Source organism: Pseudonaja textilis, chromosome 1 (assembly GCF_049901715.1).
Source record: "Pseudonaja textilis isolate UNSWEBS1 chromosome 1, rPseTex1.2, whole genome shotgun sequence".
Taxonomy (NCBI): Eukaryota; Metazoa; Chordata; class Lepidosauria; order Squamata; family Elapidae; genus Pseudonaja; species Pseudonaja textilis.
The window spans coordinates 327732447-327746942 of NC_141990.1; the positions used below are offsets into that span (position 1 = coordinate 327732447).

General features: G+C 40.5%; 1 protein-coding gene across 1 annotated transcript in view; it reads right to left on the reverse strand.

The window, feature by feature from the left end:
* Nucleotides 1-3227: 3227 nt before the first annotated feature.
* Nucleotides 3228-14496, reverse strand: part of LOC113434967 (nuclear receptor ROR-beta-like) — a 54193-nt gene continuing 42924 nt past the window's right edge. Inside the window, exons 7-10 of the mRNA XM_087922751.1 lie at nt 13459-13566; nt 11261-11371; nt 9765-9877; nt 3228-6942 (exon numbers count right to left, since the gene is read on the reverse strand). Of these exons, the coding sequence (XP_087778877.1) occupies nt 6781-6942; nt 9765-9877; nt 11261-11371; nt 13459-13566 (494 nt within the window). The 3' untranslated portion in view covers nt 3228-6780. The remainder of the gene's footprint in view (nt 6943-9764; nt 9878-11260; nt 11372-13458; nt 13567-14496) is intronic.

The following is a 14496-nucleotide window of genomic DNA, read 5'->3' on the forward strand; positions in this document are numbered from 1 at the left end:
ACTCCCAAGATGGTATCATCTTATGCCTTTTTGGAGGCATTAAATTACTGACAGTTGAAATTGTAGTCAATAATTTATGGGTCCATTCTTCTAAGATCTCCTTTAATATTTCTGTTATATTTGTGTCCTTATTAAATGACAAACGACTGGTTTTCCTCTCTCTCCGTGGTTAAAATCTTTAGTTCCCTCTAGTGTTCAGTTTCTATTTTTCATTATGACTTGTAGTAATCAGAATAGCTAAAAGTCTGTTTTCCACAAGAGGTTATTCATTTTTTATAGTTAATTCCAAAATCTTATAGTAAAAGTCAATATTTCAAATTTGTCTTAATCCAGTTATAACTTTTTAAAATCTAAACCTTATTTAGCTTTTGATGTTTTATTTCAAACGTTTTAAGTTCTTAAGCTTGTAACTAGTTTTTCTTTTAATTCAAGATAACCTCACCTAATGAAGACTTTTCAGATTTTTCATTTGGAGAGTCTTGAATAGCTTTACAATGATCAATAGGCAATTTCCAAAAGTGATTAGATAATCAGAATGTATAGTCCTTCTGCAGAGGGGTCTTCAATTCACCATACCTCTCCTGGAAGACCAGCGAGAGCCTGTCTCCTGTTCGTATTAATGGCTGTTTTTTAAAGAATGCTGTTATTTTTGTTATATATGTTTTATCTATTTTATTGTAAATTACCCATGTAGTAGGTTATATTGCTATTATCCTTGTCATCTTCTCATCTTCCTCACCTGTCATCTTTCCTACTACTTTCTTTCTATTGGTATATTATGATTTATCAATTGTATCTTATGATTTATGATCTATGACTTATCACTCTGTTGTTTGAATGTACACTGAGAGCTTAAGTACTGGAGACAAATTCCTTTTGTATCCAATCACACTTGGCCAATAAAAGAATTCAATTCTATTCTATTCTATTCCTATTCTATCCTACCCTACTCTATCCTATTTTCTATTCTATTCGAATTCTATTCTAATTCTATTAATGTAGCTTTACAATTCTTGCTCGCTTAACTAGAAATGTTGACACAGATAGAATAATAAGTACTGAGCCTAAGATTCTACTATTTGCAGATAATAATTCATGTTTCACAGCTAAATCAATTCTATTCCTAGTTTCATTTCATCCAGAGATAATTAGCTTCCTCTGTGGTGATGGTGTCATGTAGGGTCCTGGAATTGAACTTGCACACCTATTGTGGGACAGGAGAAATAACTTCAGACAGGCAAATTTATTCTGTCCAAGAATGTCCCCAAAATAAGTGGCTGGGGAATTCTGGCAGTTGAAGTCCACATATCTTCAAGTCACCAAGGTTGAGAAACACTGATTTAGAGAATGTCATGACGTGTGAATCCAGTTACACTCAAGGAATCATAGTTAATGGAAGAAACTAAAATGAATCAAACCGCTGCCAAGAATTGCTGTTAACAGTAAGATAGGCGACATAAAAATTTAATAAACAGCTGATTTAGCACACTATCTGAATACCACATTACTGATGGCACTTTATAGCTCAGATATAGAGCGATGAATTCACCTTTGTTCCATGCTACATACTAAATGGCGGTTATTTGTAACTATTGTTTTTAAATACAAAAAAGTGTGGGGAAAAATACTCGATCCCATTTTTCCATTCCATAAAACACTTTTATTTTGCTCGACTCAAACGTTCTTGTGTAATACTGTATACATCTATCTTTCTAGACATCTTATCGAAACATTTTATTTAAATACATAACATTGTTTTTTAAAGTTTTTCTGAAAAAGTCCTGTTTTTCTGCGCTGCTCCCTCCCCGCTTTTAAATAAACATTTAGGCTTTCATGTTTCAAAGCAAATTGGCCCCTAATAGAAAGTATAGGACTTCTTTTCCTTTAAAAAAATAGAAATTACCATTTTACACAACAAAACATTCAATGCAAACAGAAGCTGTTCTTCACCCTAAGTCTAAAATTATTTTCTTGTCTGTACTTTAATGTGTGTGTATGTGTGTGATGCATCCTTCCCCACTCCAATAGCCCTGCTGGCTGAGGACTATGGGCCCTGAAGTCAAAATTTTTGCAGAGCACCAAGTTGGGAAGATCTACATACAGTTTAATAAATGCACACTTATGGTACCCTATGTTTCATTCAAAACAGAAAGCATAAAAACCATACTGCAGATGTATGGGTTTTTCTGTTTGCACCAATATTCACAAGTATAAATATTTTATACCAATCAACCTTATTCTCTCTTCATACAGAGTAGTGTGAGGGTTCTAGAGGTGATAAAATGCACATCTAAGCTTTCATTTTTTTTAAAAAAGAATTATATAGGTATATATGCATGTGTTTATGTAGAACTATATAGAAAGCATCACTTAGGAAGGAATGGCCCTTTATTGTATGGCCTGAAAATTCATGTCTTTATAAACTCCCGAAAAACTGTTGCCCACTAAACGTTCTTTCTTTATAACCTATTTTTTAGGTTCATAGTGAGTCATGGGCTAGAAACATAAATCTTTTTTGCTTTCTAGAAATTGAGAATTCAGAAGATTTGCTCCAGGAATCACGTTCCAGAAATATACCGGTATGTACGGAGGTGCTGAGTTTCACGCACAGTAATTCTCTCCTACGCTGTCACCATTTTATTGCTCAGAATCAAATTCCAGATTTTGGATGGTTCACAACTAAAAAAGGGATTATCTATTCTACAAACTTATGCTTGTTTCAAACAATTTTGGTTGTTATGGTTTTCTGTAGTCAAGCTCAGCAACTATACTCGAACAAAAGGCTTGAAATTGTTTTTTTTAAGAGATGCACTCCAAATCACAGGTCTTCTAGTTCCCTGGGTAAAGGAATGATTACTAAATCAATCTTTCACAAGTTGGAAAATTTGTCTCAATTTCTTCCTATTGTCGATAGGCTCTAAAATACACAACATTTGTTTCTGATTAATGTTTAGAGCCTACTGCATTTTGGTTGGAAAATTTAAGCCATCGACCAATGAGCTGAGACCAGCTATTACAAAGCAGGAAAAAAAAAAGAAAAATGCCTCTGGATTTTAACTCCATGAAAGCTCCTATCTCACCATATGATAGAGACATGTTGATATGTTGGCACTGTACAACCAAATACATGCCAACTAATCAAAGAATACTTTTAAAAATTGTAACTGGGGGAAAAGAGAAAAGTGCATATTTTTTTTTAAAAGTAAGAGTCCCATTTGGGGCTGAGAGGAAGCCAAAAACATATAGTTTATTGCCAGCATAACATAAGCAGTGATTTGTAAGGGGAAAAAAAAGGAATGTTAAGATTTTTTTATATACATTTAGCTCACAAGAGATTGTTCAATATAACTTCTGGCCATGGTTCTGTTACCGTTCTTTCCGTTAAAAAAATTAAGCTGCCATTTGACCCAAGAATAGATGGCAAAAGTGCATTTTGCAAGCAATAGGAGAATCAAACCTGCAATGCAAGAAGTCAAGCCACAATGGATTGGGAATCCCTCCTGCTTGTAATCTGAAGCACTTCCTGTTGCTTTAAATTGAAGTAAACAATGCTTTGTCTGTTCCAGGTAAGGGTATTCATGTCCTCTACCTACACCTGTGTTTCTCAACCTTAGCAACTTAAAATATGTCTATACATCAATTCCCAGAATTTCCTAGGCAGTACGGCTGGCTGGGGAATTCTGGGGGTTGAAGTGCACACATCTTCAAGTTGGTAAGGCTGAGATACACTGACCTACACAGATAAAAGATTAAATTTCTTCTAACCCACCACCAGAATGCTGCAGAGGCACCATCTTTATGCCTCCAAGAACTCATTCACCCCACTGTTTCAACCCACAGAAATAGAAATGGTGATTCATAGCCTGTAATGTCAAAGATTCCCACCATTTAGCTCACCAGCTAAAAAAGAAGAACAAATGAAATAACTGTTTCATTGAAAGGCAAAAGTCCTTTTTTTACAGAGAGCAATAGTGAATTCCCGAGAAATCGTTATACAACAGATTGAGAAGTTAAAAGGAATTTAGAGTCAAGGGAATGTAGAATTGATCTCAACCTTGGGTAAAAACTAAAGAAGCAAAAAGCAAGATCCTAAACTGGATGAATAATTCACAGGGCTGGTAGAAATGGAGTATTTTTTGGAATTCTGGACATCTAATTTCTTCTTTTACAGTATCTGAGCAATGCAGCAATACCATTGCAGATAATCCTCAATTGACCACCATTCGTTTAGTGGCCATTCAAAATTACAACGGCACTTAAAAAGTGACTTATGACCATTTCTCACATTTATCACCGCTGGAGCTTCCCCAAGGTCCTGTGATCAAAATTCAGACGCTTGGCTAATGACTCATATTTATGGTGGTTGCAGTGTCCCTGGGGTGATAAACTTTTGTGACCTTCCGACAAGCAAAGGCAGTCAATGGGGAAGCCAGATTCACTAAACAACCGTGTTACTAATTTAACAACTGCAGTGATTCACTTAATAACTGTGACAATAAAGGTTGCAAAGTGGGGCAAAGCTCACTTAACAACTGTCTCACTTAGCAATGGAAATGTTGGGCCATTGTGGCTGTAAGTCAAGGACTATCTGTATGCCTTGCCTTGCTAAGGTAGCTGAGGATCCACCCCACAGGCTAATTCAGAGAGCTGAGAGTTGAGGGAAAGATATATACCACTCTCTCCTTGATCCCACAGTGATGGTATTGCTTACTTTAAGGAGTTAAGAATTGATGGCCCTCCATAAACTGTAAAACTACCACTGCCAGAAACACCACCAAACAGGACCAACAGGGTACAGGTAGTCAGATTAACAGAGTTGGAAGGGACCTTGTGGGTCATCTAGTCCACCCTGCTGCCCAAGCAGGAGACCCTACACCATTTCTGACAAATGGCAGTCCAATCTCTTCTTGAAAGCCTCCAGTGATCCTTGATCCTTGACTTACAACCATTCGTTTAGTGATCATTCAATGTTACAGCACTGAAAAAGAGACTTATAACCAGTCCTCACACTTATGACCATCACAGCGTTCCCCAGGGTCACATGATTAAAATTTGGGTGTTTGGCAACCAGCATGTAGTTATGACAGTTGCACTGGCCCAGGACAATGTGATCGCCATTTGCAACCTTCCCAACTGCCTTCCAACGAAGTCAATAAAGCTGGATTCACTTAACAACTGCAGTGAGACATTTAACAACCGTGACCAAAAATGGTTATAAACTTGGGCACGATTTGGTTAACCACCGCTTTGCTTAGCAACAAAATTCCTGGTCCCAATTGTGGTCGTAAATCTGTCATAAGTTTAGGACTATTTGTTTTGGCATGTAGCAGCATCTGAAAGGTTGCAGGTGTTGCCATTAGTTTGAAGAAAGCAGCCATGTCTTTTAAACCAGTGTTGGAGGTGCCATTGAGTATGAACAGGAGAAAAACAAACCACCTTACAAATGTGAGCAATTGTGTGGGTCTTTTTGTCATCTGGCTGATTCTACAGTATTAGGCAGGACCAAAAGAAGGGCCTCTGCATTTAGCTGCAGACCTGTTCATCATCCATGTGGTGGACCGAAACCAAGCAAGGTCTTCTTCTAATAGGCTTCTGCACTTGAATGAAGCTTTCTTGGGTTCCCAAAGGGTTATAACATGGAGAAAAAACAAACATAATGTATCAGTAGCCTTAGAAGATAAGAGACTGGTTGCTGTAGAATCGTATTTTTCAAACTTGGGAAGTTTTAAGATATCTGGACTTCAACTTCCAGTTAGCATGCTGGCTGGGGAATTCTGGGAATTGAAGTCCGCACATCTTAAAACTTGTGTGTTTTTTAAAAAACTTGCTTTAGAAGCAATTGCATCATTCATCATCTAGCTTGGCAGCCAGGTATGGTTTAGCTTCAATATCCATCCTTGCCAGCCAGGCCAATCACTGAGGATAATGGGTGCCAAAGTCCAATGTCATCCAGAGGCCATTGGTGTTTTTCTTTAAACTGATGCTTTTCCAGTTACTTTGATAGCAGCAGTGTTTGTTGATGAGAAAGACAACTTGGTTTGCAACAGAACTTTACGCTTCTTTTTTTTTTCTCTCTCTCTCTCTTAGAGGGTCCAGCCCTCCAGCTGCCCCCGAGAGCTGGAAACACAATTAAATTAAAAGTTCTCCTCCCCCACATTTCCTTCTCCCCACCACCTCTGTCCCATAATTTGGCAGGATTGTAATCCCTGTGTATGCGTGTGTTTGTGTTTTTCTTCCCACGTATTTCCATCCTCACGTTAAACAAGTCCACAAGAACTGGTTTTCCTTCTGTACATCCAGTGTCCTTATCATTCGAACCATGCCAGGAAAAAAGCAGAAACCAGCAAAAATATACATATTTATCCACACGGGTAGGGCCTAAAGAGGCATTCTTGGGTTGGGCATCAGTTGGCTGTAAGTCTCATGAGTTTGGGTGGATGTATTCACATGCTAGGGCAGAGAAATGTGTTCTGCAAAAACATGCTTTTGAGGAAAGGATAGGAATACTTAACACTACTTAATGCAGGATCTTCTCTACCGAATAGCATTTCACATTCATTTCACCAGTATGCCCAAAGTCCGCTGGATCCTTAAAAAGGTGCAATTACATTCAACAGTGACTGCAGATCACCGCAGATCAACTGCAAGAGGTTGAGGAGGAGGAGGAAAGCCAGAGACACACAATCTTGTGGTTGATCCTTGATTTAAAATAAACCACGGGGTCAATTCTGCTTTCTCCATTCCAGAAGCCACAAAAAGTTTTGCTCTGCAAATTCTGCTTTAGCTCTCCTGAGAGTTGCTGTAATGGAGCTCCGAATTGAACACTTCTTTGTAGAGAGGAGGGAAATTTTTGGCCGTCTCCGGGTGGACAAGGCGAAAAAGCTCCAGCTTATCTAAGTGGAGGCTGCAGATTGTCTTCATCAAGGGGAGCTTGGCAACCATCTGTGGGAAGGAAAAGGAAATGGGTTAGAGCAGAGACCTTGGAGGCTGTTAATTGAAAAAAACAAAATCTGGAACTCCCGATTGAGAAGCAAAGCTGCATGATAGAAATTTGGCTGTTTTTGAATGTTCCCCTCCCAAAATCTCATGAAACTCTATCAAGTTCTCATTGAAATTCAGAATACAGTTGGGAACAACTTGTGGTTAGATAGTAGGGCTCAAAGTGAGATCTAACAGTGAAGAAACAGAGGAAGGAAACCGAATGTATATGGCCGCATATCTAAAATATATATAAAAGCGAAATACCCACTCATCACAAAATCTCCAGAACCGTAAAGCCTACAAACTTGAAATTTGGCATGTATGTTTCTCTTGGCTTCTAGGTGCTCATTAAGAAAGGATTTTTTGAAATGACCATCAGAGCATTAGTATTTCATGTATTATTAATAACACGCTCTGATGCTAAGGAGTTCTACTCCCCCTTCCCACCTGAAAAGAAATCTGTTCCAAATGCAAAACACAAGCAGAAGAGAGGAGTTTCAGCCTCAGTTTCACAGCAGCAACCAGCTTTAATACAGAACAGTTGAGCTAAGCCACATCCAGGCTCCTTGCTGTCTCCTTTTTCACACAGCAAATACTGTTTCAGTTTTCAAACAGCCCTCAACTCTCTCACACACTGACAGGAAGCTAGTGAGATGAATACCGATAGATGCTGGTAGGCAGAGGCAGAATTATTTTTTCCTTATTTTCCTCCTCAAAAGCTAAACCCAACCACATAGTTTCACAGCAAAGCATGAGTATCGAGCTAGTACTAAATAAAGTAAATAAAAAAATACAGGTAGTCTTCAATTTACAACCATTTTTAATGACTGAAGTTACAATGACACTGCAAACATGACTAATAACCAGTCCTTGCAATTATAACCATTGTAACATCCCCACGATCACATGGTCAAAAATTTGGGCACTGGGCAACCAGTATGGATTTAGGACAATTGCTGTGTCTTGGGCCATTTGTAACCTTCCCATCAGGTTCTGACAAATTAAGTCAATAGAGGAAGCTGGATTTCTTTAACAACCATGTGATTTGCTTAATAAATGCAGTGACTTGCTTAATAACTGTGGCAAAAAAGGTTGTAAATTGGGCACGCTTTACTTGCCAACCACTTTGTTTAGCAATAGAAATTCTGATCCCAGCAGTGATTGTAAATCGAGGACTATTTGTGCAGTAGTCCTTGAGATAGGACGGATCACTTAATGAGTATTATAATAGATCCTCCCCACCAAGCTACTTACAACCCCATTTCAAAGTTATGGCCCTGCAGCGCTCTTGCAGTCATTCGCCCTTATGATCGAGTGCAGAGATGCTGCAATGCTCCTCTCCCTCTCTCCACCCCATCTTGTGTCTCCGGGACTGCACAGGCCTTGGGCCTACTCCCCACAAGCCTGTCAGCCATTGCACACTTATCTTGTGAAGAACTCCAGACCTCATATTGGGAAAGGAGGTCAGGCCATGTCTCCCTAGGACATATGGCTGCGTCCTGGAAGTGGCCATCATTTTTAGTGCAGCCGCAATTTCTTGCAGGTGGACCAAAATGGTGTCCGCTTCCATGAGGCCGCTGCATAGCCAAAGGTTGAATTGCTCCATTTTGCTGCCTTAACACAGTCTCCAAGGGTCTCCCTCACTCTGTGCTCTGCTTAACCTCCCACAAATTCTTCTAACAGCTGCATTAGGGAGAGGAGGAGGTGGAGGTCATTAATTGAGGCCGCCTCACTTAATGGCATCACCACTTGTGACCATAATGGGCAGGCTCCATTACGCTTGTGTCTCGAGGGCCACCTCAAGGATTAGCTGTAATGCACTCTCTATTGCAGTGGTAGCTAACCCTCTTGGGCTTCTGTGCCAAAAACTGCGTGCGCACTAGCGTGCCAATACCCAGAATGCAATGCACGCCCCCTCCCCACGCCCCCTGCTCATGCACGCAACCCCCCTCCTGCCCCCCCTTACCTGCATTGCACCTCACAGCTGATTTTTCAGCTGGTTTGAAGCTTTTTCGGCCTCCCAGGGGCTTGGAAAAAGCCTCTGCAAGGTTTTTCAAGCTGAATTATAGGCCCATTTCGTCACTTCCGGTATTACAGGAAGTGACACAATGGACCTATAATTCATCCTGAAAAGCCTTGCAGAGGCTTTTTCCAAGTCTCTGGGAGGCCGAAAAAGGCCTCAAACCAACCGGAAAAAAAACCAGCTGTATGCCTGGTGAGGTAAGTTTACCTGCGGCTCGTATGCCAGCACAAATGGCTCTGCCTGCCACTTGTGGCACATGTGCCATAGGTCTGCCACCACGGCTCTATTGCATGCTGAAAAAGAACTAAGGAAACACCCCAACCTTTAAAGGATTAATTTCAAGAGATGGCCTTCTCTTTGTATGTCATTCCGTGACATCTGTCTCCTAAGGGGCCTGCAGGGAGGTGAAAAAACCATGCCATCAAGCCATGTTATGTGTCAACACATGTAAAAAGAGACAAAGTTCTGACAGCATGGTTGTGGCCATCATCTTGACTTTTTTGACCCTTCCTGCAAACAGCCCTGTCTGCCTCCAAGGGTTCCCCATTCATTATATCTATCCCTCATTTCCCTGGACTCAAGAGTTAGCCTATTCAAGCCAAATAGGGTTGTTCTGAGCTCCCTCCGTTTAATTTATTTTCTCATCAATAGCTATTGAATGTTTGGAAACCTTGGAATTAGCCCTAGTGTGTATCAATAACTTTCTCTTGTGTATTAATCTGCCTCCTTCCCATTTAACTCTTTAAAATGTTATATTTACCTTGGAAAGTCTGTCTTCATTGGCATTTTTCTTTTGAATCTCATGCTGGAGAGCCATGTAGAGTTTATCCTGGAGTTTTTGTACCTTTTTGGACTCAGAGAGCCAAGGCCGATCTGAAAAAGGACAACACGTGTTGGAATTTTTTTACAATTGCAAAATTGCAGGAAAAATAATCTGCTTTCTGTTATTTTCAACTATAACAAATATTCTACAGAAAGTGTGAATGTGTATGAAGTGAGATTCACAAAGTACACAAATGGCACTAAGGCATAATATGATTTGTTTATTTTAGGCCTAGCTATAATTCAGTGTGGCTGATAAAAACATAGTTTATGGGAACTTATGGGAACATGGCTTATGGCTTATGGGAACATGGAAACTCAACTATTGTGACTTATTGAGGAAAAAAAACATAATTAAAACCAACGTTTAAGCCCAGTCTCTGTGAATATGTGTGTGAGAGAGAATAAGTGTGCAAATGTGAGCACATGTTGCAGAGGATGTCAATAACACATTAACCCCCTCAAGAAATGTTAGCCAACCTGATGCCATTCACTTGAACTAGAATTACAACTGTTGATTCTAAGAAATCTTGAAGGATCTGGTGGAAAAGGATCAAACTCCAGACTGTGGGCAGAGTTTGCCTGCAATATTGCATTTTAACTGCTGCACCATCAGGGCCATGGTAGGGAAGATCAGAGTGACAGTCTAACATTGTCTTTTACCCATCTCTGTTCTATAATCTGTAGCAGGGGTGGGCAATTAATTTTCCCAAGAAGCCACATGAGAAACTGGGCCTATTTTGGAGGGCCACCATCGTCCTACTCCTGCCAGTGCCAAACACTGCCATCACCCTATCCTCCTCTTGTCCCACTGCTCCAAATGCCTCACACTTTGCCACCAATACCTTGGGCAAGACTGGAACTGTCCGTGGGCCAGATGTGTACCACGTGTTGTAAAATGCCCAGGTCTGGTCTATGGTACTAACTGTATCTACAGACAACAATATTACCCATCTCTGTTCTACAGACTACAGTACTTCCCATCTCTGCTCTATAATCATGTTCTATTTCTTCCCAGAAGAGACATAGTTAGGTGACAGGAAACCTGATGGGCATATGGGAAATTCTAGCATTTGCAGGTTCCAATTGTCTCTCCGTTGGAGATGTTGAAGATCTATTGCCAGTCACAATAAACTCCCAAAATAAACTAGTGCTTTCCAAATACTTTAGACTTCAACTCCCACAATTCTTTACTACTGGCCATGGGATGGGAACTAATGAAAATTAGTCCCAGACATGTAAAGTCCAAGCTATCTACCTGGAGAATGGACAATCCTGACTCAGCCAGGTGTCTTCAGTAACTCTGTAAACTCTGGGAAACAGCTGTCATCACTGGCTAAGAGGAATAAAATGTTCCTAGATAAACCAACTATCCATTCATTTTGGACAGTGACAAGTGTTAATCCAGTGTTTCTTTCCCTTTTGATCACATACCTGGTGTGAACAGGACAAGTGCAGTGAAGAGTGCTACCTCTTCATCAGACAGCTGCAGTCGGCAAAGATTCTTCCCCAGCTCAAAGATGGAGTTGATCAAGTCATCACAACCTAAGGGAATAAGGAGCCGTTTAGTTGGGATTTGAACATGAAGTTGGATAATTTCATATTTTCAAATCAATGCATGCACTATCACCTAATAGTTCTGCAGCACTGCAATTATTTTAAAGTCTGGAGAAGTATCTTTCCATATACTCCATTTAATACTGTATTAAAGAAGTGAGCTAGTATATTTTTCAAATTTTTCAAATTTATTTTAATCACTGGTTTTTCTCAAAATGGAGCTATAATTATAACCAACTGACAGGCTGATTCCCCATGCAACTACCAATACATGTTTCAAAACAGCTGGGGGACTATAAATACACATTCAATTAAAAAAATCCAAAACTTCTAAAGGCATGATGTTCCAATATCTGAGGAGCTGCCACAAAGAAGAGGGAATCAAGCTATTCTCCAAAGCACCTGAAGGCAGGGCAAGAAGCAACAGATGGAAACTAATTAAGGAGAGAACCATCCTAGAACTAATGAGAAATTTCTTATCAGTAAGAACAATTAACCAGTGGAATAATTTGCCTCCAGAAATTGTAAATGCTCCAACATTGGAAGTTTCTAAGAAGAGATTGGACAACCATTTGTCTGAAATAGTATAGGGTAGTGGTGGCTAACCTTTTTGGGCTCCTGTGCCAAAAATTGTGCACGTGCTCACGCGCGCATGCCCTCGTGTCAGCACCCAGAAGGCAATGCGCATGGGGCCCCACACGCCCTCTGTACATGCGCATGTGATCCTCCCCCCCCCCTAACCTGCACTGCACATGTGCGTGCCTCCCAGCTGAATGTTGGGCCTTTTTCGGCCTCCCAGAGGCTCGAGGGAAGTCTTGCAGCCTTTGGAGGCCGAAAAATGGGCTCATTTTGTCACTTCCAGTATTTCCAGGAGGCCTAAAAAGGCCCGAAAATCAACTGGGAGGTGTGCGCGTGCGCAGTGAGGTAAGTTTGCCTGGGGCTCGCGTGCCTGCACAAATGGCTCTGTGTGCCCCCTGTGGCACGCATGCCATAGGTTCACCATCATGGGTATAGGGTTTCCTGTCAGGGGGTTGGACTTAAGACCTCCAAGGCCCCTTCCAACTCTGTTATTCTATTCTACTCTATTTGTTCTGTTATACACAATGCAAAAGAGGGGGGTCTTTTCCTGTCCTGCCTCACCTTCATTAAATGAGTCCAGTGGGTTTTATTGTCTTGAGAAGAGGACAAAAACTCTCCCATTTATTTCCTCAATCCATAATTTTATTGCCCTCTGCACTTGCCTCGATGCATAATTTTATGGCGGTCTAATTTATCCACCTGTTCTTTTAATTAAAAAAAAAAACCCAAATGTTGCAACATTTCTTCCAATTGCTTGAAATAAATAGTTGCTTCAATTCTACATCCTTTCCAATTCTGTTCTTCCAATTCTATTGAATACATTATTTTATGTACTCAAACATGCACACACGCACATACCGTGAGAAAGAGCACACATGGAAGCAATCAGAAAGTTAAGAAAGGTGTTCATTCATAGAATACATACTGATATCCTGATTATTGAATAAACCCATAAACATCAAAAAATTGAAGGTTTGCACAAAGTGCTAAACCATGCAAGAAATAACTGGTTAACCTAGCCAAGCTTAACACGTTCTGCAAATGCAATGGCTGGGTCTTTAATTTGGGTGTCTGCAGGGAGAGGCAGTCAGAAACATCAATATGATAGCCACAACTGTACAATCAAGGCTGTTCTCCCTTTTATGTGCATCACACCAAAACACATAAAAAAACAGATGGATTTCAATTGCACAGCTGCTGTATTGATTGTTTTCATGCCTCACGTGGACAACCTGTGGTGTGTGAGCACAGCCAATGTATTATATATAGTGTAATTACCCAGAAGATTTGTATAAACATAATGAATATATCAGCTGTTCCATGAATTTCTCTATTTTCCGCTCAAATTTCCACCCTTCTTGATGGTAAACCTAATTCCTCTCATTTTTGCCAGAAAGAGGTTAGGATTGCAATACATGATCGTACCAAGATGGCCACCAATCAACTCAGAATGTCTCATTTGCATCTTCAGAAGGGCACCCCCTCTGCTCTCTTACCAAGTGACTTAAACATCGGCATCCCGCCATATTTTCCTGCAAAAAGTACGGTGTTGTTCAATGGGTTGAAGGCCCGCGTCATTCGGATGAGGAGAATCTCTAGACAACCTGATGAAGTCCGAGGGTAGCAAAAAAAGAAGGGAAGGAGGGAGGAAGGAAGAATATTTCCAAAGTTGCAAGAAGAACAATCAGGAAAAAGGAAGGGTGGGGGAAGTAGAGAAAAGGAAGTCCACCCACCAAGTCCACATGTACAATTCCGTATTATTAATTGATATCAATGGTACATGTAATCAGAAATGTGGAAAGGTGAAGAATTGAAGGCAGAAGAAAGGAGTGGATGGAGCGGAAGATAAAGCCAAAAAAAGGGAGAAAAGGAGAAGGAGGAGGTTAGCGGTATCTTAGACTATTAGCTACTTCAAGCCATGAAGTAGTAAATTTCAGCAGTAAGTAGCATGGGGCAAAGGTGTCTTCATCTCCCATTTCTGCCCCCTTTCCTTGACAATTTGAACCCCCTGCCTACCCAGTAACGAGATGCTCCCAGGTTTCTTATCAAAATGTCTATCAAGACTGCATTGACTTGTCCAATCACATGTGTCCTTGGAGAAGGAACAGAACAGAAGCTTCCTTCTACAAGTGATCTGATCTACTTCTCCTCCTCCACAAAGATTAGGGTTTCACTCACATGAGCATGACCCCCATCTTGACTTTTTTTTTGATGCCCCACAAAATGCCCCTTTACACTCTATGCCCAGTTTCTCTTATTTCTTAAACAACCACCAAATCAGGGTTTCCAACCTTGACAACTCTAAGACATGTGGTCCTCCAACTCCCAGAATCCCCCAGCCAGCATGTCTTAATGTTGCTAAAGTTGGGAAGTCCATGCATCTTAATTGGGAAACCCTGATCTAAACAAACCCTAACCTCAAAATCCAAATCGGGTTTTCCAATCTTGGCAATTCTGAGCATTGGAAGTCCATGCGTCTTAAGGTTCCAAGGCTTGGAAACCCGGATCTAAAGAAAACTAACCCCAACTCTCTT